Source organism: Sminthopsis crassicaudata, chromosome 2 (assembly GCF_048593235.1).
Source record: "Sminthopsis crassicaudata isolate SCR6 chromosome 2, ASM4859323v1, whole genome shotgun sequence".
Taxonomy (NCBI): Eukaryota; Metazoa; Chordata; class Mammalia; order Dasyuromorphia; family Dasyuridae; genus Sminthopsis; species Sminthopsis crassicaudata.
The window spans coordinates 145024786-145038564 of record NC_133618.1 but is presented as its reverse complement, the minus strand read 5'-3'; the positions used below and the strand labels follow the sequence as shown (position 1 = coordinate 145038564).

At 34.3% G+C, this 13779-nt stretch overlaps 1 protein-coding gene across 1 annotated transcript in view; it reads left to right on the top strand.

The window, feature by feature from the left end:
- The window catches only part of C2H8orf74 (chromosome 2 C8orf74 homolog), a 55896-nt gene that overhangs the window by 12321 nt on the left and 29796 nt on the right, over positions 1-13779 (top strand). Inside the window, exon 2 of the mRNA XM_074287548.1 lies at positions 3812-4004. Within this exon, the coding sequence (XP_074143649.1) occupies positions 3812-4004 (193 nt within the window). The remainder of the gene's footprint in view (positions 1-3811; positions 4005-13779) is intronic.

Sequence of the window (13779 nt, the reverse complement as noted above, 5' to 3'; positions counted from 1 at the left end):
TAAAAATAAATAGAAAACTTAAATAACTTTATCTTTAAAAAATTGAGCAAACTATAAATAAGCTATTTAAGAACAATCCCCCAGGACCAGATGGATTTACAAGTGAATTCTACCAAACATTTAAGGAATTATTAACTCTAATACTATATAAACTATTTGAAAAAATGGAAAAGAGGAGTCCCACTAAACTTCTTTTATGACAAAATAGGATTTTTATACCGAAAGTAGGAAATACAAAAACAGAGAAGAAAAATTATAGTTCAATTTTCCTAAAGAATATCAATGCAAAAACAACAATAATGATTTTTTAATAGTGCCAAGGAGACTATAGCAAAATACCATAAAGTCCATGCGCCATGACCAGATGAGATTTCTTCCAAGAATGAGGAACACTGGTATTTGAGGAGGACTTGCACCTCTGGCATGAGGGCTTGTTGAGCCCCTTTCAAGGCTGCTAATTCACCTTTGAAGTTCATCTGCCACTCAACTCTTACCTGTGGCTCCAAGAAGTTCATGTTCACCAGTAAAACTATAGTGACAGATTGAGGGTAACCAACAGGCCTCAAATGCATTGGTGAGTTATAGGGAATCTATACCAAGCATAAGAAAATACTTTCCCCAGTGGAATGGGCAGATGAGAATAGTTTGTCCCAACAGCCATGAAGGTGGCTGAAGCAGCAGCTGTGGAGCACTGAGAACAGACATTGAAATCATCAACATCATCTACTGCATCCTGAGCTATAACCAATTGCTTTAACTTTTGTCTTGTCACTGGATATCAATGACTCTGGAAAAGAGAGTGACTGATTGATGACTTTGTGCAATTCTAAATCCAATTTATACAAGTCAAGATATCATGTGTGATGTCATTGGTCTTCAAAAGTGAAAGACAACAATAATACCAAGAATAAAGGATTCCTTCAATATTAGGAAAATTATAAGCAAAATTTATGACATCAATAACAAAAATAACCATGATAATATGATAATATCAATGAATGCAGAAAAGGTTTGGGAAAAATATAGTACCCATTCTTACTAAAAATATTAGAAAGCATAAAAATCAATGAAGCCTTACTTAAAATAAGTTGTTTTTATTTAAAATCAAAAGCAAGAATTATATGTAATGTGAATAAGCTAGAAGCCTTCCTAACAAGATCAAGGGTGAAGCAAATATTTCCATGATCAACATTATTACTCAATATTGTAGAGTAATAACCTGCTTTTGAATCTTTCTGGATCAAGTTTTTTCCCCATTCCAAAACATCTTCCACTCAGCTACCAAAGTGATTTTCCTAAAACATTTCTGTCTATGTCATTCTCCTACACACACACACACACACACACACACACACACACACACACTCAATAAACTCCAGTATTTCCTAATCACCTTCCAAATCAAATATAAAATCTAGTTTTGATTAACACAAATATTTGATTTTTGGGGGGGCATGAACTCATTATTTGACAAAAAATTGCTGGGAAGGGTGGAGTATTTGGCAGAAACTAGACGTAAAGCAATATTTTCACACTATATACCAAGTCAAAATGGGGGACATGATTTAGACATAAAGGGTGTTTATCATAAAGAAATTTGTGAACCTGGAAAATTTTATTTGTCGGATCCATGGATAGAGAAAATTTTATAATCAAACAAGAGATAGAGAAGATAACAAGAAATAAAATGGATTGTTTCGATTACATGAAATTCAAGAGCCCTTCTTCAACTGATAAATTAGTTAAAGGATATGAACTTGGATTTTCATAAGAAAAAAATTGAATGTATAAGTAGCCACATGAAAAAATATTCTAAATCATTTTTTAATTAGAGAAATACAAATTAAATCAATTCTAAGATACCACCTTACACTTATCAAATTGGCTAACATAACAGAAAAGGGAAATTACAAAAGTTGGAGATAATGTAGAAAAATAGGTACACTAATAAATTATTGGTAGAGCTGTGCAATGGTCCAAACCATTTTAGAGAACAATATGGAACTATATCTAAAGGATTATTTTACTGTGAATACCATTTGACCCAGGTACTAGTTCTATATCCTAAAGAGTTCAAAGAAAGAGAAAGGACCCATATGCACAAAAATATGTATGGTATTTCTTTTTTATGATAATAAACAATTAGAAATTGAGGGAATGTCTATCAGTTGGGGAATAGATGAACAAGTTTTGATACATGATTGCGATGGAATACAATAGTAGCATAAGATATGAGCAGGATGCTTTCAGAAAAACCAGTGAAGACTTAATATGAACTGATACAAAGTGAAGTGAGAAAAACCACTAAAACATTATACATAGTAACTGATATTGTAAGACAATCAATTGTGAAAGATTTAGCTACTCTGAGCAATGCAATGATCCAAGACAATCCAAAAATACTCTCTTCCTCTACAAAGAGATTTGATGAACTCTGAAAGCACAATGATACTTTCCCTCCTTTCTTTATGTTTCTTGCTTTTTGTTTTTTACTTAAGTATATAAACTCAAAGTTAAATAATCTTTATATTAATTCAAAGTGATATCATATATTGTCATAATATCAGTTGTTTGTGTCAATATAATTCATTTTGGCTAGCACATCTTAGTGTCAAAGTAACACCAAAACTTTTTAAAACTTGAAATAGATTTATTAAAATTACAAAATGTTATAAATATACATCAATGCATGTTATATGATCTTATTGTATACTTGAATATTATAAAATTATATTTCATAATAAAATTGTAATTTATTTTAATAAAGTACCAGCTAAGAATATAATTTGTATAAATTATTTTCTGAAAAGTGGGGAAGTAGGAGCAGCTAGGTGGCACAGTGGATAAAGCACCAGGTCTAAAGTCAATAAAACCTGAGTTCAAATCTGGCCTCAGACACTTAATACTTCCTAGCTGTGTGACTCTGGGTAAGTCACCTAATCTCAATTGCCTCAGCAAAAAAAAAAAAAAAAAAAAAAAAAAGTATAGGGAGTATATGTGTTGTTTTTTTTTTTTTTAAATGGGGACATTGCTACATAAAATTTGGAAACAATTTCCTTAGTTAAATGATGATGATGATGATAATAACAGCAAGCATTTGTATAATTCTTTAAGATTTGCAAACTGTTTTATATACATTTTCTCACTTGAAGCATCTAATTGTCCTAACACTTGGATTTTCACTGGAGAAATATTCCTTTTATTAAATTACACTCCCCCAACTGTTTCTATACTACTCTTTGCTATTAAAACTTCAGTATGAATTAATTTGTCATGTTTGTTTCTGGCATAGAAACCTGTTGACTAAGGAAAAGAGAATTTTGATAGGGAAAAAAGGCACAATATTAGGAAGAACCTGTTAGGGGTACCATAGTGGTTGTAGTGAAGTTATCAAGCACTGTGAGAAGAGGGAGAATCGAGAGAGAGAACAGGCTAGTAAGGAGCAATGGGAAGAATCATAGATTTGGAATCCTAGAACCCAGATTCAAATCTCAGCTCTACCAATTGGCAGGGTCTATTTGATCTTGGGCACTTAATTTCTCTGAACCTCAATTTCTCCAGTCTGCCAAAAAAAGGAGAGTTGGATTAGATGATCTTGAAGGTCTCTTCCTTCTTCCTAATTTTATGTTTATCGGGAAGAGAGACCTAAAGAGTTGAGAGAAAAGGAAATCAAAGATAAATGTGCAATTAGTTGTACCTGGGATTGGCTTTGATTTCTAACAGGGAGCTCCATGAGAAGCCAGCACAGACAAGACAATGGCATTGCAATGTGGATAGGACCCTAACCTGCCTGTGTTTTTTGTTCCCCCAGAAGCAGGAAGGTCTAGAGCTTCTGAGAAGACTGACAAAATGGAAAGGTTTTGAAGAAATGAAAGAGTCCCGGAAAAACATCTTACTTGACATCCTCTATGATGGTATTGTATTTGCCGTAGAGAAAGGCTTCCCCTGGTCATCAGTAGTAGAAGTAGCCCGATTCACAGAAGAGCTATTAGAAGAAACCAAAGGTATGTCTTGGTCCTGATGGAGCTAACAAAAGCATGGGTAATGCCCCAAAAAGTCTTAGTGCAAATCTGTGCTATTAAAGCTAACAACTCTATTGTGGTTTAAATTGTACTAAGACTTTTGGGACATCCTCCATAATCAATTTGGAGGAAAGCAATGCTACACAAATAAGAATATAAGTTAAAATTCTCTATCTCCCTCACTAGTCTGATAACAATCTGACATCCCTCTACTCTCCACCCCCTAAAAAAAACTTTAGTCCTTTTCTTTTTAAAATTTATTTAATAATTTCCCTAGTTATTTCAAAACAATTTTTTATATTTGTTTTTAAAATTTTTGAGTTCTAGTTTCTCTCCCTTATTCTCACCCATAATTAAGAAACTATAGGTAAAGTTATACAAAACATTTCCATAAAACTCAAGTTGTGAAAAAAACACACATAAATCTCCTGCCCTAATGAAAATAAAAACTCCCAAGAAAAACTAAGTTAAAAAAAAACAGAGCAAATTAGAAAGAGAAATAGAGAATACATCAATCTATATTCAGACTCAATCAGTTCCTTCTCCAGGTATGATTAGGATTTTTCATCATAAATCCTTCAGAATAGAAGTGGATGATTGTATTAGTGAAAATAAGTTATTTATAGCTGGTCATCCTAGAACATTGCTATTACTTTGTATATTATAGTACATTTAACTTTGTTCATGAAGGACTTTCCAGGTTTATTTTTTTTTTCTGAGATCATGTTGCTCCATCATGCTCCAGAGAACAATAATATTCCATCAGAGAAACTTGCTTTGAATTTTTTTTTACAGTTACTATTGTTAATTGTATTTTCCCTCCATTTAGTCTGTCTCCTTTTACCCTGTCCCTCCTCAAAAGTGTTTTGCTACTGACTACTCCCTCCCCCAATATTTCCTCTCTTTAACACCCTCCCTCCATCCCATTTCTCTTCTATTTTCCTGAAGTCAGATTTATTTCTATATCCCTATTGAATATGTATATTATTTCCTATTTGAGACAATTCGGATGAGAGTAAGATTCACTCACTCATCCTCTCCTCTCCCTCTTCCCCTCCACTGTAAAAGCTTTTTTTTTTTTTTGCTTCTTTTTTAGGGCAGATAATTTGTACTATTCAACTTCTCCCTTTCCCTTTTTTCACCCCTTAATTTCATCATTTAAAAATATATATTATCCATTCATATTCAATTCACATCAGTACCCTCTGTCTATATATACTCCTTCTTTATTGCCTTCATTATATCCTTCATTATTGCCATAATGAGAACATTCTAATGAGTTACAAGTATCATCCTCCCATATAGGAATGTAAACAGATAAACCTTATTAAATTCCTTAGGATATCATTTTTCCTGATTACCTCCTTGTGCTTCTCCTGAGTCCTATATTTGAAAATCAAATTTTCCATTCAGCTATGGTCTTTTCATCATGAATGCTTGAAAATCCTCTGTTTCATTGAATGACCATCTTTTCCTCTGAAGGATTACACTCAGTTTTTTTCTGGGTAAGTGATTCTTTTTTGCAGTCCTAGCTCCATTGCTCTCCCGTCCTTTAATGCAGAAGCTACTAAATCTTGCTAACTCTTATCCTGACTGTGGCTTTACTATATTTGAATTGTTTCTTTCTGGATGTTTGCATTATTTCCTCCTTGACCTGGGAGTCCTAGAATTTGGCTATAATATTCCTGAACTTACCCTCATTTTAGTCAAATACCATATAACTAATGGGTCAGTTACTTCACTGGTTCCCACTTAGGAAACTATTTCCTTTTCAAATTCTCTCTTTCTTTCTCTTTACCCACCCTTTGAGAATACAAGCAATATGGTACTGATTATACATGTGAAGTTGTGCAAAACATACTTCTATATTAGCCATGTTGCAAAAGAAAACTCACACAAAAGCCCAAGAAAAATATAAAGTAAAAGAAAAAAAAAACGATCTTCAATCTGCATTCAGAATTCATCAGTGTTCTCTCTGGAGATAATGGGCATTTTTCCTCTTAGGTCATTTAAAATTTTGGATACATTTTTAAATTCAGTCTGCATTATTAACATTTTCATCACTTTCTTAAGCCTAGGCAATCCACAAAATAATAAGTTGAGTCCTGATTTGAGATGTCAGCAGATTTCTGAGGTGTAAAGACTTATACCGAAAAATTATTGAGAACCAGTTCAAAATGGCTCCTTCACCCTCCTGCCTGCATCACATCACACTTCTTGGAAAGTGACTTAGGAATTTAATTCCCATTAAATTTAATAGCAAATCAAGACTGGTAGAAAGAATGCTAATAGGTGATGGTCAATTAAGTTTCTTTCAGAGCTGAAATACCTCAGGGTTCCTGAATGTTAAACTACTTGATCTCAAGAGGTTACCAACCTTAAATCTCCATGTCTTGACTCCCTTCCTTTCCCATCATTAAGGTCCATTTAAACCCACTTCCACATACCCCTAAAAGAAAAAAAAGTCTTTCATTTAAAAAAAAAGTTCACAAATTTAGGTTTGGGATGATTTTTCTTCTTACTTTGTCACAGGCACAGAGGGTGGAGACTATTATTAAAAGTGTCAGATGTATAATTCCCTCTGGCTGTAGTCTACACCTGTTGCCAAGCACAATCTTGGTGAGAGCTCCAAGGTCCTATTTATTTAAGAGCTTATTGAGTTAGTTCAAGTCATTGAGGTGTGTCCTAGGAGCTTACCAAACAAAGCTGACAGCTGGCTTTTTCAGATATCTTCACAGTCAGGAGAAAGGTAAAAAGCTCAACTGAGATAAGAAGCAAGAATATGAGTCAGTAGTTACTGATGTCATCTTTGTGGACTTTTATGATCAATCAAAATGCATTTATTAAGGGCCTACTAAGTCACAGGAACTGTGCTAGGCTTCTAGGGATATAAATTCAAAGAATGAAACCTGCTCTTAAAGAGCTTACAATCTAATGGGGGAGAAAATGAGTATATAGAAAAAGATATATCACAAATTGTATGAAATTAATAAATATAAAGTTAGATAGATAAGTAGATGATAGATAGATAGATAATAAAATACAAGGTTATTTGAAAGAGATTTGTTAGCTCCTTGAAATCAGGCAGTAATATTTACCAGTATGCTTAAAACTTAACGCAATGCCTGATAAACAATAGGAGCTTAATAAATATAGACCAAATGACTAAGAGGATTTTTATTCTTTTAGAATCTTCTCCTCTCTAAAATATATAGAAAATGCATCCCTGGGAACTTTTAAAATAATAATAGCATTTAAAAACAACAAACTATTCCAGTATCTTTGCCAAGAAAACCCCAAATAAGGACATAAAAACTCTGACATGAATGAAACAACTAAACAACATAGAGTATTTTACAAGTATTATCTCATTTTATCTTCACAATAATCCTGAGAGATGAGAGGGTTCTATTATAATCCCCATTTTTAGATGCAAAAACTGAGGGCAGACAGATTATATAACGTGCCCAGTTGCATTGCTAGTAAGTGTTAAAAGTGGGATTTTAACTCATATCTTTCCCTTCTTCAAATCCACTGCTCCAGCCACCACACAACCTAGCTATCACTTCCAACAACATTTTTTTTCTGTTGGAAGAGAGATTGAGAGATCCTTCCCAATCTCATTTTCTTACCACTTTTCCATATAGAACATCAGTGAAAAGCAAATGGATTCACTCACTCCTCGTGTGCTGGCTCCTAGGGCTATAAAAATAAATTTTTAAAAATTTAAAAGAAATTGTACCTGTCCTCAAGGAACTTCCAATCTACTTGGAGAAAATAATTTACATATAAAAAAGTAAATACAAAATAGGGGCCAAAGAAATACATTGTAATTGGAGAGTGGGAACTAGTAGTTGGCAGATGAATCTCACATTGAAGGCAGACCAGTTGGAGGCTATTTCCAGTGAATAACAAGAGTGAATGAATATCCAGAGCTAGGTGGAAGATATGCTTTGCAATCTCTATTTATTAATCTAAGCTAGTGTTACATTAACAACAGTTACCTTCAGATGATGCTATATACTTTCCAGGGTTAATGCATATGCCATACTTTGACATTTCAATTTACCTTAACTAGCAATAACAAGATATCTATAATAACAGATCATCAATAACAGAAATTATCGATAGTAAGATATTTATCAAAACAGAGTTGTAAAAAGCAGAAATTGTCAATGGCAAAGTATTGGTCAAAAGAGAGTTGTAAATAGCTTAGATGTGATGTTTTGTTCCTGTCACATGCACTCTTCATCAAGATTATTCTAAATTTATCCCCAGTATGTTTTTCAAAAATTGTTAAGGGAGATGGTGAGCCAATAGTTTGAATGCCTAGCCCTAACAGAGAGCAAGTCTCAAGTAACACCTGGACCAGATTCTTGCTGTTCATGGACTTATTTAATACTGATCCTCTACACCAACCCGAGCTTGAACATTGAAAGAAGCTGGGGATTTTAAGAGATAGAAGTTAAAAGTGAGAAAATTCCCAGCATGGGACAATCTGGGCAAAAAGAGATATGAGATGGAATGATAGTTTTTCAGTTTCAAAAAGATGAGGGTACCTCTTGAGATATGTTTGCTTGGAGTTCAAGAATTCAAAATCATACCATAATATTTGCAATTTTACCCTCTCTCTCCAGATAAAAAGAGAGAATTCATTACAGTATAGGTATTCATAAAATTATTTGTAAATTTTAGAGTACCATAAATGCTAGTTATCATTACTGCTATTTCTGATCACACCCACTTACCTAGGATAGGAAAAAGAGAAGCTGAACAAAGTGAATGATATAAAGATCCTGGGGGGAAAGAAGCAGCAGCAGTAAGGTCTAGGGAAGAATTTTAGAGACCCCCAGACATGAGTGAGCCTATAGAATGAAAACTCTTGAGATCAATCAGTAAGACTTTATAAAACATTTACCATGTGTCAAGCACTGAAAATACAAGCACAAAGAATGAAACAATCCTATTCTTAAGGAATTTATTTTCTATTGTGGGAGAAAACATGGACATAAATTAGTATATACAAAATAATTTGAAAGTGTCAGCTTCTCTATAGGAAGAAATTATAGATGAACAAAAAACTGGATTTTTTACTTCTCTAAAAGAAAAAAAGGAATTTTCAGATGAAAAATAGTTTCAAGATATTACCTACTTGACTTCATTGCCTACAGGCTGAGTCCATGAGATTGTCCAAGGAAAATCTGCCTATAACTTCTTCCCCAGTAACCTAATCCAGCATATTTCAAGGCTTAGTCAAGTTCAGTCATGTCTTACCTGTTCAAGTTATGTTCTCTGCTGTTTCAAGTTTAGTCCTGGTTCCTTTGCTGAATATTCACATTGGAATTCTCAAATTCTCAAAATGGAAAGTAGCCAGTCACCATCTCTGGCCCAGAAGTCTATTTCATACACTATTTATTTCACTCTTCAACCTACTGTTCCCTAAGTGGATCACCTCAGTAACTTCAACTTTCCCTTTTAAAAAAAATTTCACATAATGATCCATTCTAGCCTTCTACTCTAGAACTCATTTAAATGATTCATATAACCTAAGAGAAGACCATGCAAGGTTCTACAATAAATTTTTGAAATTTAAGTAGGAGATAGAGAGCTAGCCATTGGAGTCTGGAAGACTTGGCTTTAATTCTGCTTTTCACACATACTAGCAATGCAGCAAAGCATTCTCAATAATTCCAGGCAAATTAAGTTCTATCAATCAAAAATTGTTGATGGAAAGAATTCCCCCATTGAGAGTTCTTGCACTGATGAAATTAAGGATTCAGAATCTCAAAAAAAAATTTTTTTACAGATGAGTGAACTTCAAGGCAAACTTTCTATTAAAAAAAAACTATGATGCTTTCAAGTAAATTGCCAATAAGCTATTTATTGCAACAATTTTAAGACTAGAGTTAAAATTACTAATTCAAGAACAGTAAATTGCTGGAGGACTAATTAGAATTCCAAAACATAGTGATGGCAGGTTATATTTTACTGCAGTGCCCACATTCCAACCCCATGTGTAATTTGCCTTCAATTTCCACATTAACTTCAAAGATGGATAAAACAAGCAACAAATCAATTTCGGGTCAAACTGTGCTTGTTAGGAAGACCAAGATAAAAATAAAACAATTCTTGTGCGAAGTGGGAAAAGAAGGAAATAGAAACTTAAATACAAAATGCATTTACCAAATATTCCAGGAAATGTGAATTATGTAGAAAGAAATATATGTTCTTAGGATGGAGAAACAAAACAAAACAAAAAAGAAATAAACCTAATAATCCCTATTAACATGGTAACAGGAACCCACAAAGAATATCCCACCTTTACCAAGCTACTGGAATTTTATCAATTGAATTTTGAAGATAATGCCTAAGCATATACCTAACAAACCAGCCAGAGATGAAAAATAAAAGCTGGTACTTAGAAGAGGTACCAAGAGATCCAATTCCATCTGTTGAATCAAGCAATCTGTCATTTTCTCTAGTTTCCTTCCCTCCATTTTCTCCATCCCCTGCTACAGCAGCACTAGCAGAAGCTGCACCCAACCTACTCTGTGATTTATGGGCCTCTTTCCCTTCTTTCCCAGTCACTAGGTAGGCCATGTTTTATCCTATGTTTTATAGGATAGCTTCTATAGAAACTCTGTTTTCTAAAGTCCTCTCATCCGAACAGCACCAACGGGCAGTTAGCACATGGAGAGAGCATTGGACCAAGGTCAGGAAGACCTGAGCACAGTTGCTACTTCAAAGAGTTTACTAGCTGTATGATCATAGGCAAGTCACTTAATCTCTGTGTACTTCAGTTTCATCAACTGTAAAATGGTGGTCTAGCACCAGAGTTATAGTGAGGAGCAAATGAGATGAAATATTTCTTAAAAAAAAAAAGTCTCTGCCCTCAAGAAACTTACATTCTAATTTGTTGTAACAATATATTTACATAAGCAAGTAAATAGAAAATATATAACATTTAGGGAAGGGTATTAGCAACAGCAGGATCAATAGTAACTTTATGTTAGAGATAGCAACTGATTTGAACCCTGAAAGAAGCAAAAGCTATTAAAAGGCAGAAATAAAGAGGATAAACATTTCAGACGTGGGCTCACACAAAAATGCCCATTTGACTGGAATGCAAAAGTGAGTGAAGAATTGAATGCATTGTCTGTCAAGGTAAACTGGAAGCAAATCGTGAAGAGCTTTAAATACCAAATAATTTTTTATCCAAGAAACCAAAAAACAAAAACAAAAAAAAAAAAAAAAGGAAAGAAAAAAGAAAAAAGACATGGGACTTTGTAAGCAGGGAAGTGACTTGGTCAAACCCATGCCTTAGGAATATGAATTTTCAGCTATATGGGAAATAAAGTGAAGAATAGAGACACTAATTGAAGAGCAATTAGGCGGCGATCTTGAAGAAAGGTGATGAGAGTCTAAAGTAGCTGCTTTAGTAGAAGCATAAAGTAGGTGAAGATTGTGGCAGATATTGTAGAGGTAGAATCAATAAAACTTGGCAACTAATTGTGTCTGGGAGGGTAGGGGAAAAGGGAAGAGTTGAGGTTGGCTTGAAGTTTCAAGATATGATTGAGAAGAAACTTGATGGAATCTTCATCTGAAATAGGAGGAAGAGAAGAGTTCTGCTTTGGACATGTTGAGTTTAACATGCCAACAGCCATGCAGCTAGAAATGCTGGCAGCTGATAATTTGAGACTGGAGCTCAGGAGAGCAGCTGGATCATACTTGTCACTTGCATATTGTTGGTAATGGAACTCACAGAAGTTAATGTAACAAAGCTCAATAATATATAAAGAGGAGGGAAGAGGAGAGAAGAGAAGGAAAAAAAGTGAAGAGAAGGGAAAAGAAGAGAAAAAAGCTCACTACAATGCTTTGGAGTATAGTACACATAGGATAGAACTTGGATGAAGATAAAGCAAAGTAGACTGATAAGGAGTAGCCAGATAGGTAGAAGAAGAAATGGGAGAAAGTGCTTTCATGAAAGCCCAGATAAAGAGAGTATCCAGCCAGAGGGAGGGATTAATCAAGGTAAGTATTATAAAGAAGGGAATAAAGATGCTATCATCAGGTTTGGTTATTAAAAGGTCACCAGTAATTTTGGAGAGAGCAGTTTCAGTTCATATTGCAAAGGGTTGAGGAGTAAGATGGGGGGAAGAAAAGATAAGAAGTATGTATATATATATGTGTGTGTGTGTGTGTGTGTATTTTTTTTTAAGTTAAATTTTTTTAAGAATGAAAATCTATTTTATTTCCCTCTTACTCACTGGGGAAAAAAAACAGAACTTTTGTTAACAAATATGCATAGCCATGCAAAATGAATTCCTACATTGAACATATTCAAAAAATATGTCTCAATCTGTACTCTGAGCTCATCTTTTTCAGGAGATGGTTTCACCCTGAGTTTTCTGAAATTTCAGTTGACCATTGCATTCATCAGAATTCTTAAGTCTTTCAGAGTTCTTTTATTTTTTTAATAATTCTTTTTTTATTATAGCTTTTTATTTACAAGATATATGCATGGGTAATTTTTCAGCATTGACAACTGCAAAACCTTTTGTTCCAACTTTTCCCCTCCTTCCTCCCACCCCTTCCCCCCGACAGCAGGTTAAATATGTTAAAGTATAAGTTAAATACAATGTATGTATACATGTCCAAACAGTTATTTTGCTGTACAAAAAGAATCAGACTTTGAAATAGTGTACAATTAGCCTGTGAAGGAAATCCAAAATACAGGCGGACAAAAATAGAGGGATTCGGAATTCTATGTAGTGGTTCATAGTCATCTCCCAAAGTTCTTTCGCTGGGTGTAGCTGGTTCAGTTCATTACTGCTCTATTGGAACCAATTTGGTTCATCTCATTGTTGGAGAGGGCCACGTCCATCAGAATTGATCATCATATAGTATTGTTGTTGAAGTATATAATGATCTCCTGGTCCTGCTCATTTCACTCAGCATCAGTTCATGTCTCTCCAGGCCTTTCTGAAATCATCCCGCTGGTCATTTCTTACAGAACAATAATATTTCATAATATTCATATGCCACAATTTATTCAGCCATTCTCCAGTTGATGGGCATCCACTCAGTTTCCAGTTTCTGGCCACTACAAAGAGGGCTGCCACAAACATTCTACAAAGAGGGCTGCCACAAACATTCTTGCGTATGCAGGTCACTTTCCCGTCTTTAAAATCAGAGTTGTTTTTTCTAAAAGGCACTCTAAAGTGTTGTTGTTATTGAATAAAATTGTTCTGGCTCTTCACTTCATTCTCTACCAGTATGATTAATAATCCATTGCATTCATACGTGACAATTTATTTGGTCAGCCATTTTTTAATTGATGGGATGATGGGAACCTTCTTATTTTCCAGTACTTTGCTGCCATAAAAAAAAAGCTTCTATAAATATTTTGTATATATGGTTCCCTTTCCCCTATCTGGATAGGCTTTTCTAAGAATTTGGTTATAAAACAGAGGATATTTACAGGACAATAGATTTTAAAAAGATGATAGAATAAAATGGAAATTTTGAGTCGTCTAAGCAAAAAAATTAGGGGAGACTAGACCATGTTTATAGACAGGGGAGAAATAGATAAAGATGATTCAAGCATCTGAAGTTCTGTACTATGGGATAGGGAAAAGATGACTAAGGCTAGAGCCTGAGCACCAAAGGAGATGAAAGCACTAAGGATTGGGGTTTGAGAATGGAACCTATACTCACTGGACCACACGCACAGTGCCTCTGGCTGACCTGGGTGGTA